Source organism: Acomys russatus, chromosome 4 (assembly GCF_903995435.1).
Source record: "Acomys russatus chromosome 4, mAcoRus1.1, whole genome shotgun sequence".
In the NCBI taxonomy this organism is placed as follows: domain Eukaryota; kingdom Metazoa; phylum Chordata; class Mammalia; order Rodentia; family Muridae; genus Acomys; species Acomys russatus.
In genome coordinates this window covers 15,594,862-15,611,798 of record NC_067140.1, presented here as the reverse complement: position 1 = coordinate 15,611,798, position 16,937 = coordinate 15,594,862, and the positions used below count along the sequence as shown (strand labels likewise).

Here is a 16,937-nt window from a genome sequence, read left to right as displayed (position 1 = left end):
CATTTTGTTTAGCCCAACATGCACACTCTGCCATCTGACGTGTAGTCAGTAGAGAAAATGACTTGCGAATGTTTTGCCTCCCTTTACCTTGCCCCGACCACCTAGCATGTGTGTATCTCTGTTAGGACTGGCCACCTCTCCTGGGCTTCACAGCCACATGTGGCTTGGGACTGTTATACTGCACAGTGTGCACGGTAATGTGGTTTCCCTCTGTAAGTTAGACACCCCTCCGAGTCATTTGTACTACTGTACATTGTGAAAATCTGGAGGCAAGTGTCCCAGGTAAGGGAACAGGATGTGCAAAGACCCTGGGGCAGGATCAAGGAAGTAGTTATGGCTGAAGCCCGGAAAGACTGGCAGAGGATGGGGCATAGCTGTTGTTGCTGACTAGGTGGATGTTGTTAACCAGGTGAGGGGTGAGCGCTTTTCCTCCATCCTTTCTCTGAGGATAACAGAATATAGTTTGCGGGAATGAAGGGAATGTCTTACACGGTGAATCTTTGTAACCTGCGCCTGTGTTTTAACTACTCCAAAAGGCTGCTCGCATGAACGCCAGCCAGCCCTGACAGTTGGTACTGATGACCCCGCCTCCTGGTTTCCTTTCTGGGGTTAGGCATGCCGGAGCAATCAATGGTCCAGAAGCAGTTGGGGCTCGGAGCTTTGCAGCTGGCTTGACATACATGGTGCTAATCTGCTTGCTGGGGAGGAGTCTGTAACATGAGATTGTGGGGTGGGGGCTGGCTGGTGATTTCCTTGCAGCAGTACCTGGCCTCTGGGGTCCTGGACTCCCTTCTTGTGGCCTTCAAGCTAACGGCACTCCTGTCAGGCACCCAAGGCACCCCACATGGCCACTCAGTCAGGCAGCACAGGTTTAACAAAAATTGTTTCTTCTGGGAGATGCTGGGAGATACTGGCAGGGGGGACACTGTGCTGGCAAAGAGGTGCAACATTGATGCAAAGCAAGGTGGAGCCACTGGGACCAGTGAGGGAACAGAGGGATATTGGTTTGGGGCTGTGGTGGGGGTTGTTGTTGGTTTTATTTGGGGGGGGTTGTTTTGTTTTTGTTTTGAGACAAAGTCTTGCTATAAGCTCGAGTTAGCCTTGAACTCAGGATCTTCCTGGCTCTGCCGCTTGAGTGTTAAGGTGACAGGCATAAGCCACCACACCTAGCTGGAATGTCATTCTTAGGGAAACAGGTCAGGAGGGTGTGGAGGGGGAGGGCTGCGGCCTCACTTGAGTTCCCAAAAGACCCCTCTGCTATGCCGATAACATGACGGGGGTGAGAGGAGGCACAGAGGGCTCTCAATAGGCCCTCCAGGAGCAAGATGGACACTGGTGGTAGCCAACTGTGAAGTAATGTGCTCAGAGTCAGGTGGGCAGAGGCCAAGCTGCGCGTCTGTGGATGCATGGGTCCATGCCGGATCTGAACCAGCAGCGACTAAATGCTGATTGTCAGGACAATGCTCTTGCTCCCAGCTGCATGACCCAGCTAAGACAGAATCACATCTCAACCTTGAATCTGACTCTTATCAAACCAGTGTAAGCCAACAAGTCATGGGTGAGATGAGACGGGAGAACAAACCATGGCTGGCTGTAAGTCAGCACCCATCCCCCTTTCCATCTTGGGGTGGGGGAGGGAGGGGGCACAAAGATGTTAAACCACAAGTCCAAGACGCACAGCTAAGATGGGTTGCAACAGGATTTGAACCTAGAACCCGTGGCCTTCACCACTCAACGCTCTGCTCAACTGGTTTCTGGGATGGGTGATGGGCTGTTCAGAGTGTCTCCGCATTGATACTTAACTGTCACAAGTTAACTGGCAGAATCTGCAGATATGCCTCTTTGCACAAGAATGAGTGTTCTGAAATGTAAATTTCTGGGAGCCAGTCAGTGGGGACAGGGCCTCACATAGTCTGTGCTATGACAGCTCCCGCCCGCAGCCCTGGATGACAGAGATTGGTGCCTACCAACCATCACCTCCTCACATGCGATATCCTAGGCAAACAAAACTGAGCCTCCTTGAGGAGTGTGGGCGGGAAATAGGTAGTTGGGGGGCTGATGGGCTTTTTATAAACCAGACAGACCCAGATCAATAATGCATGAGCCCCAAAAGCCCAGCACATTATCTCACAGTTGGCCACCACCGGCAAGCCAAGGGTGGTCCTGAAAAATTCATCGGCTGCTATTTTGTGCTTGTCTGTGAGGCAGCTCCGGAGGGCCTCTAGCTGGAGGCCTCTCGGCAGAGCTCAGCTTGAGCTTCATTCCGGTCCCAGGTGGGGACAGCTGTCCACTCTCATCAGGACCCAGTGAGAAGAGGGACAAACATTCTATCTCATGGTTGCTGTTTGTGTTCACCTGGCTTTCCTGGCACATCTGCTCTTCCCTGATTGTCACTGGGAAGTGTTGGGTGCTGGGTTCACAGAGCATCAATGAGTGAGCACCTGCACTGTCTGTCTGTCTGTCTGTCTGTCTGCAGATAAATAAGGTGGTCTCTGAAGGGATACAAGAACATCAGCAGGACAGTGGGATAGCGTTACCAATGATGTCACAGTCCTGTCACATGCCGTGCTGTGTCCAGGTTAGCCAAGGAGATGCTAGGTTCTACCAGCACTGGCCAAGTTAATTAGAGGCAGGCCAGCTTCAGGACCTCTCCAGGGCTCAGCTGGCCTCTGAGAGCCCTGGGGGAGTCACACACAGTTTGAACCAGAACTGTTAGCTCAGATTGTTCCATCATAGGCAGCCAAGGTCAGCCATGTGGCACTACCATCAAGAGGGGCCACTAAGCTGCTGTAGGGACAGATACAAGAGCTCATGAATGAAGTCAGGCTTAGAAGTATGTCCCTGTCACCCCAGCACTCAGGAGGCGGAGGTGGCAAGATCAAAAGTTCCAGGCTAACCTGGGCTACATAATTAGATTGTGTCTCAAAAACAAAGCAAACCCAGACAGGCACAGCCCCAGCCCGTTGGTCTTGACTCTCCCAGTTACAAGTGGCTTCCTTGAACTCAACTTAATCATTGTGGGAACTTACTGAGGCATGAAAATAAAAAATGCAAGTTTTGGAGCTTCAGGTGCATTTGGGTCCAGGAGCAGCCCCCTCTGGATGTCACCTGCCATATGTGGCTCTACCTTCCTGAGAGCTGGCTCTGTTTTCAGACCAGCTCATTAAGCAGGTATTAACAGTTCCCCATGAGGCCCAGTGTAGCCAACGAGGCCATTACACAACCTGGCAATGACCTGGACTGGGATTGAGGGGAGCTGGGCTGGTTTCCCTGAAGGGAAACTGAGCATTGCCCCTGGAGGGTGCAAGCAGCAGCAAGGACTGTCAAATCAAGAGTCACCAGGGCTTCTCCCACATGTCTCAGCTGCAGGATGAGCCTCCCATGCCACACTTGCCCCTTGTATCACTGAGTACATATTCTCAAACAATGGGCACCAAGCAACAAACAGATAGACAGAATCTTGCCTGATTCAGGGCTTGCCTTATAGCACAGGTTTAGGTCAATAGCCAAAGCAAAACACACAGCAGAGGAGCCAGGCAGTGGTGGCATATGACTTTAATCCTAGCACTTGGGAGGCAGAGGCAGGCAGATCTCTGAGTTCGAGGCCAGCTTGGCTTACAGAGTTCCAGGACACCCAGGGCTACACAGAGAGACCCTGCCTCAAAAAACAAAACAAAACAAACGAACAACCACCCAGCATATGGGGCCGGGCATGGTGGCACATGCCTTTAATCCCAGCACTCGGGAGGCAGAGGCAGTTGGATCGTTGTGAGTTTGGGGCCAGTCTGGTCTACACAGTAAGTCCAGGACAGCTAAGGCTACATGGAGAAAACCTTGTCTCAAAAAGCCAAAAACCAAACCAAAACCAAAACACCCAGAATATGGCATGCGACAGAAGGACAGAAGTCAAGCAAAGAGGGAAGGGGACCCTACAAATTTATCCATGGTGATCCTGTTGATAAAGGGGACATTGAATCAAGAAAGGCCTGGGGACCTATCAAGGCAATTTCTAGGAAAAACAAGAAGTAACAGTTGGTGCAAAGGATGTGAGGCAGAGGCATTCACAGCAGGCTGACATGGCAGAGCTGTGTGGTCCAGGGGAGTGAAGTGGGAAGTCTGAGGGGCACTAATGGTGGCGTGGGTCATAGTACTGCATGAGGCTCTGAACCGGGGGGTGGGGCTGGAGTCGGGGATGGGCAGGGACTTGAGCTTTCTGAGGAGGAAGGACATGAGGAGAACACTGAGCAAAGAAGGGAGTCAGTCTAATTTACATTTCAATATGTGGAGCAGAGACTCTGTAATGAGGCTGGCAGGCCAGCAGGTGAGGAGGCTCTGCTGTCCAGGCAGGTGAGGAGCCCAGCAGACGCTCTATTGCAATGGTCCAGGCGGGAGGTGCCAGTGGCTCAGTGGCCAGTGGAGAACAACTCCAAGATCTAGGACAAAGCGTCGGGATACATTGATGGGATGCTCTGTGCCCATAATAAGTGGCAAGGGAAGAGCCACTCCACAGGCAGCCATGGTGAAGTCTGAAGTTGAAAGTGAGGCTTGGTTTCTGGGGTTCCGGCATGTCGTGGAGAAGGTAGGACAGGGTACAACTTCAGGTCCCCAGCTCTGACATCCACTTCGTGCAAAGCAGGCCTGGGAAAGAAGGGCCTGGCAGTCCCGTTCTCCACGTTCCATCTGGGAAATGAGGAAATGACACCCTATACTGCCAACTGATAACTGAGAGATGGATGATTGGAAACCTGGGTTCTTGTGGGGTCCAGATGGCAGGCAGCCCGGGACGCCGCACCCAGATTCCACCCAGTTCAGGGCACCTTCATCCACCACCGACATCCCATTCCCAGCATTCCTGCTGCCACTCACCAGTGGAAGGAAGGAAAGCAAGTGGACACATGTTATCTCTGGAGTGGCCCACCCTGGGTTCAAACTGCTAAGCGCATTCCTCTGAGATTTCTTAGTTTTATTCAGCAACATGGGCATTGAGGGGGCAGATTCACTCGAATCCTAGAAAGCGCGTCAGAATTAGGCTTGGCTGCTTGGAAAGGAAAAAAGAAACTCAGCATCCCATTCATCTCATGAGAGTGTCCAGAGGTTGGCGGTCCAGAGTTGGTGTGGTAACCTCAAGAGTGTCCCACACGTCTCTAGCTTTCCACTCTACAGTCCCTACTGTGTAACATCTGTCCTCAAGGCCACCTTGTGCTTTAGAACAGCTGTTGGAGCTCCAGCTGTCCCAGCCGCCTCGTGCCTGGCAACAGGAAGCAAAGGACAAAGGGCAAAAAGGATAAAACTGTAAATTAAGTGTCTCTGAGGACCACACCTCAGCAGTCACACGAGACATGGCCCATCTCCAACAGTCATGTGATCTTGGGTTTAGCTAAGTCAGGGAGGGCTTAGCTTCTTTGCTAGGGTGTGAACGGGCGTGAAGAAAGCTCCAGGGCTTAGCTTCTGGAACCGGAATGCAGAGCCACCCAACACTGCCCACACCACAGGGAGGCAGGAGGGGAATTCAGATCTAAGACTCAATTGCCTTCTCTGATCTCCTGCCAGGACCTCCCCTGAGCCAAAATTAGTGGGTGGAGGAGTTTGTTGGTGCAGGCCACTCTGGGGACAAAGGATGCAGAGGTCAAAGGTGATCGCTGGCTGCCTTCTAGTCACAATAGAGCCGGTTGTGGACTAGGCACAGTCTGAGATACAAGCTAGACCCACTGAGAAGGAAGAAAGGGGAACAGCTGGGGTCTGAGCCACTACGGGACAAAGGCAGGAGTCCCATGAGGGACAGGACCTCCAGCAGTGAGCGGTGTGGGTACAATGGGGAGTGGCTTCCCACAAGGGCAGCTACAGAAAGAATGCTGTGGGTGGGGCAGCAGGTGCAGAGTCTTGTGGTATGCACTGTCACACCAGGATCTCTTGGAGACTGCTGCCCAGGCTGAGGAGTAAGGGCATGGGAGATGTGTGGACCTAGGTGAGCCATGCCAGAGGGTCAAGACCATGGTATGAGGGCTGATGGAAGATCGGGAACAAGCTCTGAGCAGGTCAGGTATCTGGAGTCCTGACTGGGGACAGGAAGGGGGCTAGTTTGAGGATGAGTGTGGAGCCAGGGAGACCAGCTGCGGGGGTGGGGGAGGGTGATCAGATGGGGTGCTGGGGATGCTGAGCAGGCAGCTGAGGGAGGACAACAGTGGAGACCCCAGCTCTGCTTCCCGGCAGGCAGTGCGTTGTGCTAGGCAGAGGCGCTGCACCTGGCAGGTGGTGCAGAGGGTGGGTGGAGGAGGTCTCGGAGTGCCAGTCGTGGTACCTTGTGCAGAGACAGGGCTAGAGGAGGAACGGTGGTGTCTTAGCTTGGCTCTCTGTCGCTGTGCTAATAAAACACTGTGACCAAAGTCAACTCGGGAAGGGAAAAGTTTAGTACGTCTTACAGCTTGTAGTCTGTCATCCTAGGAACTGAAGGAACGATGCTTCCCGGCTTGTTTCCACACAGCTTGGCTCAGCCTACAGCCTTGTAGGAACCAGGACTACCACCTAAGGATGACATCACCCACCGTGGTCTGGGCCCTCCTACCTCAGTCATCAAGCAGTAAAATGGCTTGCCCACACGCCCATCTGGTGGGGGCATTTTCCCAGTTGATGTGTTCTCTTCCCAAGTGACTCTGGCCTGTGACAAGTGGACACGCAAACTAGCCAGCCACAGACAGGACACAGGCTTCCCACAGACAACACTGTTTTCAGGTGTTGCTTTCAGTGACTTAGGTACCTGGCTCTGTGACACACCCCCTCCCCCCCAAGGCGTGGGGCAGCACCAGCAAGCAAGCACCATATCCTAGAATACTTACCTGGTGTGGCAAGGCTGCTGAGCATAAATATTCCCGCACGAGCGAGCAGGCTCTCAGCAGGGACCAGTCCTGCAGAGTTCCTACACTCACACCCCTCCACACTTCCCTTGGGAGGTCTCTCAGTCCCCTGCTTCCACTGAGGAATACCCATTGGGGATTTGTCCCAGCAGAGCCAGCAGTTGATAAAGGAGAAATTGACAGCATGACCCTGGATTTCATCCTGGCATTCAACAGCTGAGTTCAGCGTGGTCTCCTGGGCATCTGCCTGATTGATTTGGGGTTTTGTGGCACCAGCTTGATTTCACAATTCCCTAGAGTCAGGAGGATTCACTTTAAAAGCATCAGCCAGGAAGCCGTGTCTGAGACGCTGGTCCTGGGATCCTGCGGCCGTTCACTGGCCCCGGAGAGCCTAGAACTGACAGCATCCTAGTGTGCCATGAGCCTCAGCCTTCTTCCTGCCCAGATGTTGCCTCTGCTGCGTGTGTGTGTGTGTGTGTGTGTGTGTGTGTGTGTGTGTGTGTGTGTGTGTGTGTGTCCCGCCCATGCTGGGGACAGCTATTCTGGGACATCTCATCTCCCAATGTGGCTGTTGCACAGGTGTTTCTGGGGAAGGTGACCTACAGGAAGATGGATTTTCATTGTGGATATTCCAGAGACACTCACAGCTGGATGAGGGCTGCCACATGACCTCCACCATCACAATGTTGTGACCCAGGATAGGGCAGGACACAGGTGCTTCTTGCCCTTGCCCGGGCCTTATGGCCTTCTGTCCTCTTCTGCACTCTGAGGTCTTGGGGTGCAGCAGGATGGTCCCTTCCACATCTGCTTATCTGCACCTCTCAGAAGGAGCAGAAGCAGAGACGTAGAAGGTGCACGCTGTGGTCTTTCTAGCCACAGCCGGTCCCAGTCTAAGCCATTGCTATACAGGAAATGTCCAGCAGGCAGGTAGTCCTGAGGGGTCCCTTGTGACCCACAGGCTCATCAAGAAAATTAGCCATCTGTTCGATTTCCTCAGCACCCAGCAGTGTCTTCTGGCTCATGTGGTGCTGGGGTCTGAACATGCTGGGCACAGTGCTCTACCATGGCACCACACCCCCGGCTCTGCTTTTGGTTGGTTAGTTTGGTTTTTAAAACGGTCTCTTGAATAGCCCAGGCAGGCCTCCAACTTGCCATGCAGCTAACCTGATCCTTCTACCATGACCACCACACAAACACAACACACATAGCACACACAAGTACATATATACACACCACACACAGACACACACAGACACTACACATATATACACACACCACACCCCCACACAAATATATATACACACACGACACACTCACAGATACACACTCACCACATACCACACACACATACATATTCCCACATACATATATACACACACACATACAATACCACACATATACGTACACGTACTGTACACACACACACACCACAGACACACACACACACACACACACACACCATCTCTGAGATGACAGGACATACTGCCACCTCTGGCTTTTTTATGTGGTTCTGGGAATGGAGCTCAGATTCTCCTGCCTGCGTGGTTGGCACTTTGCCCACTGAACCACCAAGGCAGCCCCTGGAACCAGGACTCTCTCACTATAGTAAGAGCTCCTCGTGATCAAAAGGAAACAGTCGGATTGAGGGTGTTACGTATTCACCTGCATTTCAATATGGCCTCCAAGCCACGGTGTTTAGTATTTGTTACAGCGGGAATGTCAAAAAGTCAAGTGCCCTGGGCGCCTCCATGGTATCCCAGAAAAATGTCCTGGTTTTCAAAATACGGGTGGGGAGTCACGTTCTTCAGACAGTGAGAAAACGTGACTAAGTGCTCTGGGCAGTCTGACTGTGGTCTCCACAGGGAGAGGCATCCTTGCCCAAGGCTCCCCCGACTGGAACATTCTGTGCTGGGTTATCTGTTGCTAAGATAAAAGCAGAGAGGGAAGGCTTTGAGGAGAGGCACACCCAGAGTCAGCCTGTGTGCCATTGGAAGCTTTAAAATAACTCAGAGCAAAGATAACCCTTCCTCCCAAGTCAGTGGCGACGAGTGGAGGTGAGGGCGGTCTCAAGGCCACCCAGCAGGAGCCTTCAAGGAGATACTGTTTGAAGAAACCTGAATATAATGAGAAAGGGATGTGACTGGTGTGTCCTCACTGTGGCCGGGAGGGTAAAGTAGCCTGAGAGGTAAAAGTGAGTTTATCAGGGCAATGACTTTCCAGGGTCTTTGAGGTTCTGTCAGCCAAAGGTCTTAATTAGGGTTTCTACTGCTGTCACAAAACACTGTGAACAAAAAGCGAGCTGGGGAGGAAAGGGTTTATTCTGCTCTCGCTTCTACATTGCTGTTCATCACCAAAGGAAGTCAGGACAGGAACTCAAACAGGGCAGGAACCTGGAGGCAGGAGCTGATGCAGAGGCCGTGGAGGGGTGCTGCCTACCGGCTTGCTCTCCTTGGCTTGCGCAGCCTGCTTTCTTAACAGAACCCAGGAGCACCAGCTCAGGGATGGCACCACCCACCATGGGCTAAGGCCCGCCCCCCCCCATCTCTAATTGAGAAAATGCCTTACAGTTAGATCTCATGGAGGCATTTCCTCAACTGAGGCTCCTTCCTCTCTGATGACTCCAGCCTGTGCCAAGTTGACAGGACACCAGCCAGTTCAGTGGTCTTTGCCTTCTACTTTGGATGAGGCAGGTATCTGCAGGAGAGTGCCTGAGCAAACATGATGGATATGGTTTAATTTGTTAGAATTTGCCCTCTGACTGCTGAGGGGGAGAACACAGCGTGGAAGATGACTTAAGCGTCTGCCGAGGTTGTGCAGGCAAGACCTGAGGTGCTCACACGCAGATTAGCGTCAGGGTTCTGAGGCTACCGACTCTGGTTGTGTTTGTCCCCCTCCCACCACGTTCCCAAGGAGGCCTCAACCCTCAAAGACTGTTTCCCAACGATGTAAAACAAGCAAGCATAGGTCAGCATCATCTCCTTAGATACCTATCCAAAGTGCCTCAGGGGATTATTGCAAGGGGTGGTAATGCATCCCACCCCAACCCTGGGTACCAGGCCTCTGGGGAAGGAATTAGACAGGAACCGCATAGGCACCGGGAATGGCAGAGTTGGCACATGTTTTCAATCCTGGGGTGGAAAGATGGTTGAGCTGTTGAACATGCTCGTCATACAAGTGTGAAGACCCAGCTTCCAGCCCCAGCACCCACGTAAGAGCCAGGCAGTGCGGAGAGAGAAGACAAGAGAGTCCTTGAGGCTCTCTGGCCAGCTAGACTACCTACATCGGCAAGCTGCAGGCTCTGTGAGTGACCCTGTCTCAAACGAGAAGTTGGAGAGCAGCCGAGAAGGACGGCCAATGTGGCCCTCTGGTCCCCGCCTGTCCACAGGTTTGCACGCACACAGAGGGAAGGAAGTCAGTCCTCCGTACCTGCTAAGTCCCTGTAGACAGCTGTTGCTCTGACTCAGGTCTTTACAAGAGCAAGCGAGGCTGGGGCTGGGGGTTGGTGCAGATCTCTTGTCTACAGTGTTCAAAGGCCTGGGTTCTATCACCTGCACTGTAAAATAAAACACTGTAAAAAAAAAAAAATAAACACACACTAATTCAGCATGTCCTGACACCGTCAGGGCCAGACCGTCTCATGTGCTAGATCAACAAACACTGACGTTTTCTGTGTGTGTGCGTGTGTGTGTGTGTGTGTGTGTGTGTGTGCGCGCGCGCATGTGCATGTGCATGTGAACTTGATTCATAGCTGAAGGTGGTCTCTGATCCTCCAGCCTCCACCTCTCAAATGCTGAGACTACAGGCACATGGATAGGCTTGGAGGTGGAGCAGGGCTTCTTCACACATGCTCTCTACCAACTGAGGTCCATCCCGGCCCGGCATACCTTAACTCTACTGCTTGCAAACCCACGTACGAGGCATCAAAATAGGCAGTGAGGAGGGCGTCCCGTCCATGATTTTAGTTCTCTGGATCAGAGACGGAAGGGTTTCATCAAATAAAGACCCAGACGGACGGACAGACTGACGGACAGACACAGAGATGGCTCAATAGGTAAAGTGCCCACCATCAAGTGTGAGAACTTGAGTTCAGATCCCCAGCGTCCATGTGGAAAAGGCATGCGTGGCACACGTATTTCTGTCTGTCATCCTGGTTCAGGAAGATGGAAATGGGGGGAGGGGAGCAGAGACAGCAGACTCATTGCTCAGTGGTCATCAAATTTGGCCAATCAGGTTTGAGTTCAATGAGAGGCCCTGTCTGAAAAGATGAGGTGGGGAGCAGCTCAGGGAGACACCAGTCGTTCATCTCAGGTTGGTTATGCCTTAGTGCCCACACGCATGCACATAAACACACGTGTGTGCGCACACACTCACACACACACATTCACACAAGTGATACGCTAGGTGACCCTATGCAGCATTTGCAAGAAGGTTGAGCAGTTTCCGGTTGTGGGGATGTCTGGCAGCAGTCAGGAGTTTGGAGCCCCGAGGTTTAAGTCCCACTGTCAGGGAAGGGACACTGCCCATCAGAATCGCACCAAGAGATGCCAGCATAACTTCACACCCTGGCCCTGTGTTGCTGGAAGGTTTGGTCACAAGAAGAAACCAAGACCGCTATTGTCCACATGTCCCCAGGTTAGTGTTGGACAAACCAAGTTTGGGTTGGCTGGCCACTTTCCCTGTGTGTGGCTGCATCTTCCTGGCCAAGTGGCCGTTAGCCCTCTGAGCCATTAGGTCATGTGTTTTCACATTACAGAAGTGGGTTTTATAGCCCGACACTGGGGCCTTTTCAATAAAGTGGGTCACTGTCTGCAAGGGAGGCACAGTGCGCTGTGCTTTTCCACACAGACCCAGCTGTCATTCTGGCCCTGAGAACTGTACTCCCCTAACTGACTGCCCCAGAGCTCTTCCCTGATGGCATCTGCCAGGCAGAGTGAGGACCTGGTGACCCCAAGGGAGGAGGCAGAAGCCTGAGCTTCCAGCCCTAAAACATGAGATACCCCAAAGCCAATTGACTTTGTGTCAACACAGCTTTTGGGGTGCTCTCTCAAGCCTCCAGAGGGGGTTTGATGGCTCAGGGAGCCAGCTTGGGACCCCAGAGGCTGAGGGGCAGAGCATCTGCCACCAGCTATTCTGTTTTCTCTCTGGAGGTCTGTGAACTAGGTGTGTGTGTGGGGGGGGTGTCTTCCACCCATAGCACAAAGGATCCATGTAAGAAAAACAAAGCAGGAGTGACTATGAGGTGGGCCCCAGGACAGTGGGAATGACAGACAGGATGCAGGTGGGAGGGTGGGAGACAGTGGTGTGGGGCCACAAGGCCAAACCCAGGAAGAGGCGTGAAATAGTGGGCCAGGGAGGAGAATGCATAGCCAGGGTAGTGCCACTGGGAACCTTTGGGAGAGCTGGTGTGTGTGTGTGTGTCTGGGTGTCTGGGTGTGTGTGTGTGTGTCTGTGTCTGTCTGTCTGTCTGTCTGTCTGTCTGTGCATCTGTATCTATGTGTGTGTCTGTGTGCAGCTATATGAGTGCTGAGAACCATACTCTATACAGAGGGAGTAACAGGGCTGGGGCCCTGAGTGGGTTTGAGGACAGAGTTGAGGTCCTGAGGCTGCATAATAGTGAGAAGGGGATTAAAGTGAAGGGTTGCTGGCTGCATCCTTTGGGGGTATCACCCAAGTAGTGGGCCTAGTCCTGGAAAGAGAGGCTTGCCCCTGCCCAAAAGGAACTGGCAAGGTCCAGTGGGTCTATGTGTGCTGCAGAAAGGAGTGGGCTGGCCCACCAGATGGAACGGGAGGGCACATTCTAGGCTTCTGTTCCCTTCTCAGTTCTAACCACAACTCCAGCACTAATACCGCCCAGCAGAACCATGTTATAATGAACAGACTGACACTTGCTTCTAGTAGAAGAATCCAGCTAGGACCATCTGCCTGTCACAGTTCCACCCACTGTCCCTGTGTGTGAACAGGTGTGGACAGCACGTTCCCCTGGAACCACACAAAGGGACATCTCTAGGGGTGGGTAGGATCCCTGTGGCCCCCATCAATGTCATGATAGGAGGACACTTTAGTCCCCAAGGGGGCCTTGCTGAAGCCAAGAGTCAGTCAGAGGCTTGCAGACTCAGCACTTCTCCAGGACACCATCACCAGCCTTAGTGAAGGACACTCACCACCTGGCTTCTGCCATGGACAAGCCTGAGTCTTGAGCTCTCATCTGCCACCTTCCCCACTGTGTAGCCCCAGCAGTCACCAAGTGCCCCAGCGGCACTTCCTGTTCAGAAAAGGATACTTTGAAAAATAACTTTGCCTATCATGTATGCAGAGCACTAGATGCCCAGCCCATATGTTAGTTATTACAACAGTCTACCCAGGGACAGGCCATTCATCCTAAAGCTTGGATCAATGAGCAGGCTGTAATGCAGAGACTTCCAGAGCCTGCTGCATACATGTGATGTAGGAGGTGAGGTTGACATGGACTGCAGAGTGTGCTGTGGAGTGCGGCAAACCTCAGAGCCTCTGACATGTTCAAGCCAAAAGTTAAAGCTCACTATGCACCTGGTGCACACCTTTAATCCCAGTACTTGAGAGGCAGAGGCAATTGGATCTCTGAGTTCGAGGCCAGCCTGGTCTACAGACAGTGAGTTCCAAGACAGCCAGGTCTACACAGGTGGGGGAGATAGCTCAGGTGGCAGTGTTTACCTATCATGACAAGACTGGATTCCACCCCCAGTATGGTATAAATTAGTCATAGTGATGTTGGCCTGTAATGCCAGTACTCAGGACGCAGAGGCAGGAAGATCAGTCGTCCTGGCCAGGGCAGGTTTGGAGCTAACAGGGGCTTTGTGGTATGGATTGATTAGTAATCCTCAGGCTTAGTACAGTGAGACTCTCTTGTCATTGAGCCCAGGGCCCTCCCTGTAGCTACAAGGTACTGTCAGCTGTGAAGGCTCCCTCGGGAGGGGTGGCCTTAGCCACCTGCTGCCAGCCTGGCAGACCTGCAAAGGAAGATGCTGGGTCAGGGTCAGAGCCAGGCACACCTGCCACCTCCCTAGCCACCCTCAGGCCTCTCTCAGCTCTGCTGGGAACTCATGTCACGCCTCCATAGGGACGCCTGCCACCAGTCAACAGACCCTGTAGTTGTCTGGGACTGGACTCACCAGTATACAGATATTCCAGAACTTGGTGAGGCCTCGATCAACTCAGAAAGTCAGCCTGACTTGCTGAGGAAGGACCCTTGATCTGAGTTCTCAATGACAGACTTTGTCAACAAAGCAGTCTCAGAGAACCCTGGTCAGAGGATGTGGTGTGTGCAAGGGTCCTGGGGCAGAAATGAGCTGAGAGTGTTTACAAGACCATGAGGAAACCTGGGAACATGGCTCTGTTAGTAATGCCCCAGAGAGAGCCCAAACCACTACAGCTCATTTAAAAAGTCAACACAATCATGTACCTGTCACCCCAGCAGTGGTGGGACAGGAAGCAGAGACAGGCAGACCCCTGTGAGTTCTGGCCAGCTATCCTGGCCCATGTGTAAAGTTCCAGGCTAATGAAAGACCCAGTCGCAAACAAAAGGTGGGAGGCATGCATAGGTATACACTGTAGCATGCGGACACACAGACACACTGTGAAGAGGCCACCATGAGCCTGTGAGGTGAGGAGAAAGGAAGAGGAGAGGTGGTGGTGATTATGGTCCGGTGGTGGTAGGGTGGTGCTGGTGGTGGTTGTGAAGGGGGTGGTGTTCTAGATCTCAGTAGGAAACATGGACCTACCTAATTCCTGGTGCAGGAGAAAGCCACTGGCAGGTCAGGAAAGCAGAGCTCTGGAGTCTCCGTCTCTGTGGCAGAGACTGGACAGATCACAAATAACCCTTTCTGTGCATAGCCCTGAGGGAGCTCATCAGTGCCATCCTGTCTCTGAGAGTTGCTGGGACAGGGACATAGGTCTAGGGTGGGAACCTCAACTGCCCGGCCAACCCTGTGAAGGCTTCCACCAAGGTCCCTGATGTGTTATTATGACTCCCTTGGGCTAAAACAGCGGAAATGTACTTTTTACAGTCCCCCAGGCTGGAAGTCCAAAGTCAGGGGGCGTAGTGGGATGGAGCCTGTGCCCTTGCAGTGTCTTATCATCTGAATTTCATGTGGACACTTGTCAGTGGATTTAGGACCCACCTGGGGAAGGCATTTTACGTGTAGGAGGTGAAACGGGAGAGTCAGTGAGAATCTCAGGCCAGCCTGGGCTACAGTGAGACCCTGTTTCCAAGGGGGGATGATGGCTCATCAGATACAGGTGCTTATTGCCAAGCCTGAGAGCTTGGGTTTGATTCCCAGGACCCACTTGCTGGAAGGAGAGAACCAGTCTCATCAACTTACCTTTTGATTTCTACATGCCTGTCATGGCATGCTAGAGTTTACATACACACACACACACACACACACACACACACACACACACACACACACCATACCACATACATACACACACCACACACACACCACACCACACACACACACACACACACACACACACACACACACACACACACGGGAAGCAAAGGCAGGTGGTTCTCTGTGAGTTCCGGGCCATCCTGGCCTACACAGTGAGATCCTGCACAAAAGAATTACAAGGAAAACAGGAAGCTGAGGCTGGCCACAGAAGGAAGAGAGAAAGGTCATGCATGGATCACTCCACTAGATCTCAGGGTTACTCCGACCTGTGTGCAGTCTGACAGCTCTTCTCCACACTGGCATTGCACGCTTACCATGTGCTCCCAGTGAGGTCCCAGCCCACACCCAGGAGGCCTCGACACACACTCATCTCCTTGACTCCTAAGTGCCCTCTTCTGCTTGTAACCTTTGCAGAGCAGCAAGAGCAGTCAGGGACCAACCCTCACTACTTGGTGGGGCTAAAGGACCAATAGCACTTGTTTAGGGGGAATCCGAGACCCAAGGAGCTGGAGGCCCAGAAAGTTCTCCAGAAAAGATGAGATTAGGCAGATAGGTTGGCCTTGAGGGGAGGAAGGGTATGGACTCCAAATGGATTAAGGAGGCAGCAGGGATGGGGCCACAAGTGTCGGCAGAGAGACTAGCTAGGGCTTGGCTGGACTAGATTGCAGTGCGAGTGGATAATTCTTGGGATACTTCCAAACAAAACAAAGCCTAATCCTGCCTGCATTTGTGACTGCTTAAAAAAGGATCTGTGTATATTAACACCCTGCAGAAAAGACACAAAACAGGGTTTGAATCTAGACTCTAGGTACTTAAAAGCAGGTTTGGATGCAGTGTAAGTGTCTAGTGGGGCTGAGACCAGGGCTTCCTTGGTTGGGCTGGGGGTCTGGTCCATGCAAGCCCATGGTTTTCCTAAGCCTGCCAGGCTCAGGGCTGCCAGCAGGTCCTCCTAGCAGGCCACGCGACTCACCGGTACCCTTTTCCTGCAGGCTCCATGCAGGTGATGAACAAGACGAGGCGCATCATGGAGCAGGGTGGGGCACACTTCATCAACGCCTTCGTGACCACGCCCATGTGCTGCCCCTCTCGCTCCTCCATTCTCACCGGCAAGTATGTCCACAACCATAACACCTACACCAACAACGAGAACTGCTCCTCACCCTCCTGGCAGGCACAGCACGAGAGCCGCACCTTCGCCGTGTACCTCAACAGCACAGGCTACCGGACAGGTGAGGGTCAGGGTGGGGAGAGAGCTGCAGGGTCTCCTCAAGGGGCAGGTGGCCTCTTTAGGTTCTCTCTGGGTGTGACATCCGAGCTGCATCGGTCCCCGAGATAAGTCTGGGTCATGCCTAGAAGATGTTTCATTTCACATCGAAGTTCTGAGCTCATCTCTATGCACACGAAAGTAGACATGTCTGCAGTGGGTTCCGAAAGTGACCTTTTCAAAGAAACTGAAGGGTTTTTTGTTTTGTTTTGTTTTGTTTTTAAAGATTTATTTATTTATTATGTCTACAGCATTCTGCCTGCAGGCCAGAAGAGAGCACCAGATTTCGTTATAGATGGTTGTGAACCACCATGTGGTGGCTGGGAATTGAACTCATGACCTTTAAAAGAGCAGTCAGTGCTTTTAACCTCTGAGCCATCTCTCCAGCCC

The 16,937-nt window shown here is 52.5% G+C and overlaps 1 protein-coding gene across 1 annotated transcript in view; it reads left to right on the top strand.

Annotated features, from left to right (window-relative positions):
* The window catches only part of LOC127187710 (extracellular sulfatase Sulf-2-like), a 40,893-nt gene extending 24,259 nt beyond the window's left edge, over positions 1 to 16,634 (top strand). Inside the window, exon 3 of the mRNA XM_051143816.1 lies at positions 16,273 to 16,634. Within this exon, the coding sequence (XP_050999773.1) occupies positions 16,273 to 16,619 (347 nt within the window). The 3' untranslated portion in view covers positions 16,620 to 16,634. The remainder of the gene's footprint in view (positions 1 to 16,272) is intronic.
* Positions 16,635 to 16,937: the final 303 nt, after the last annotated feature.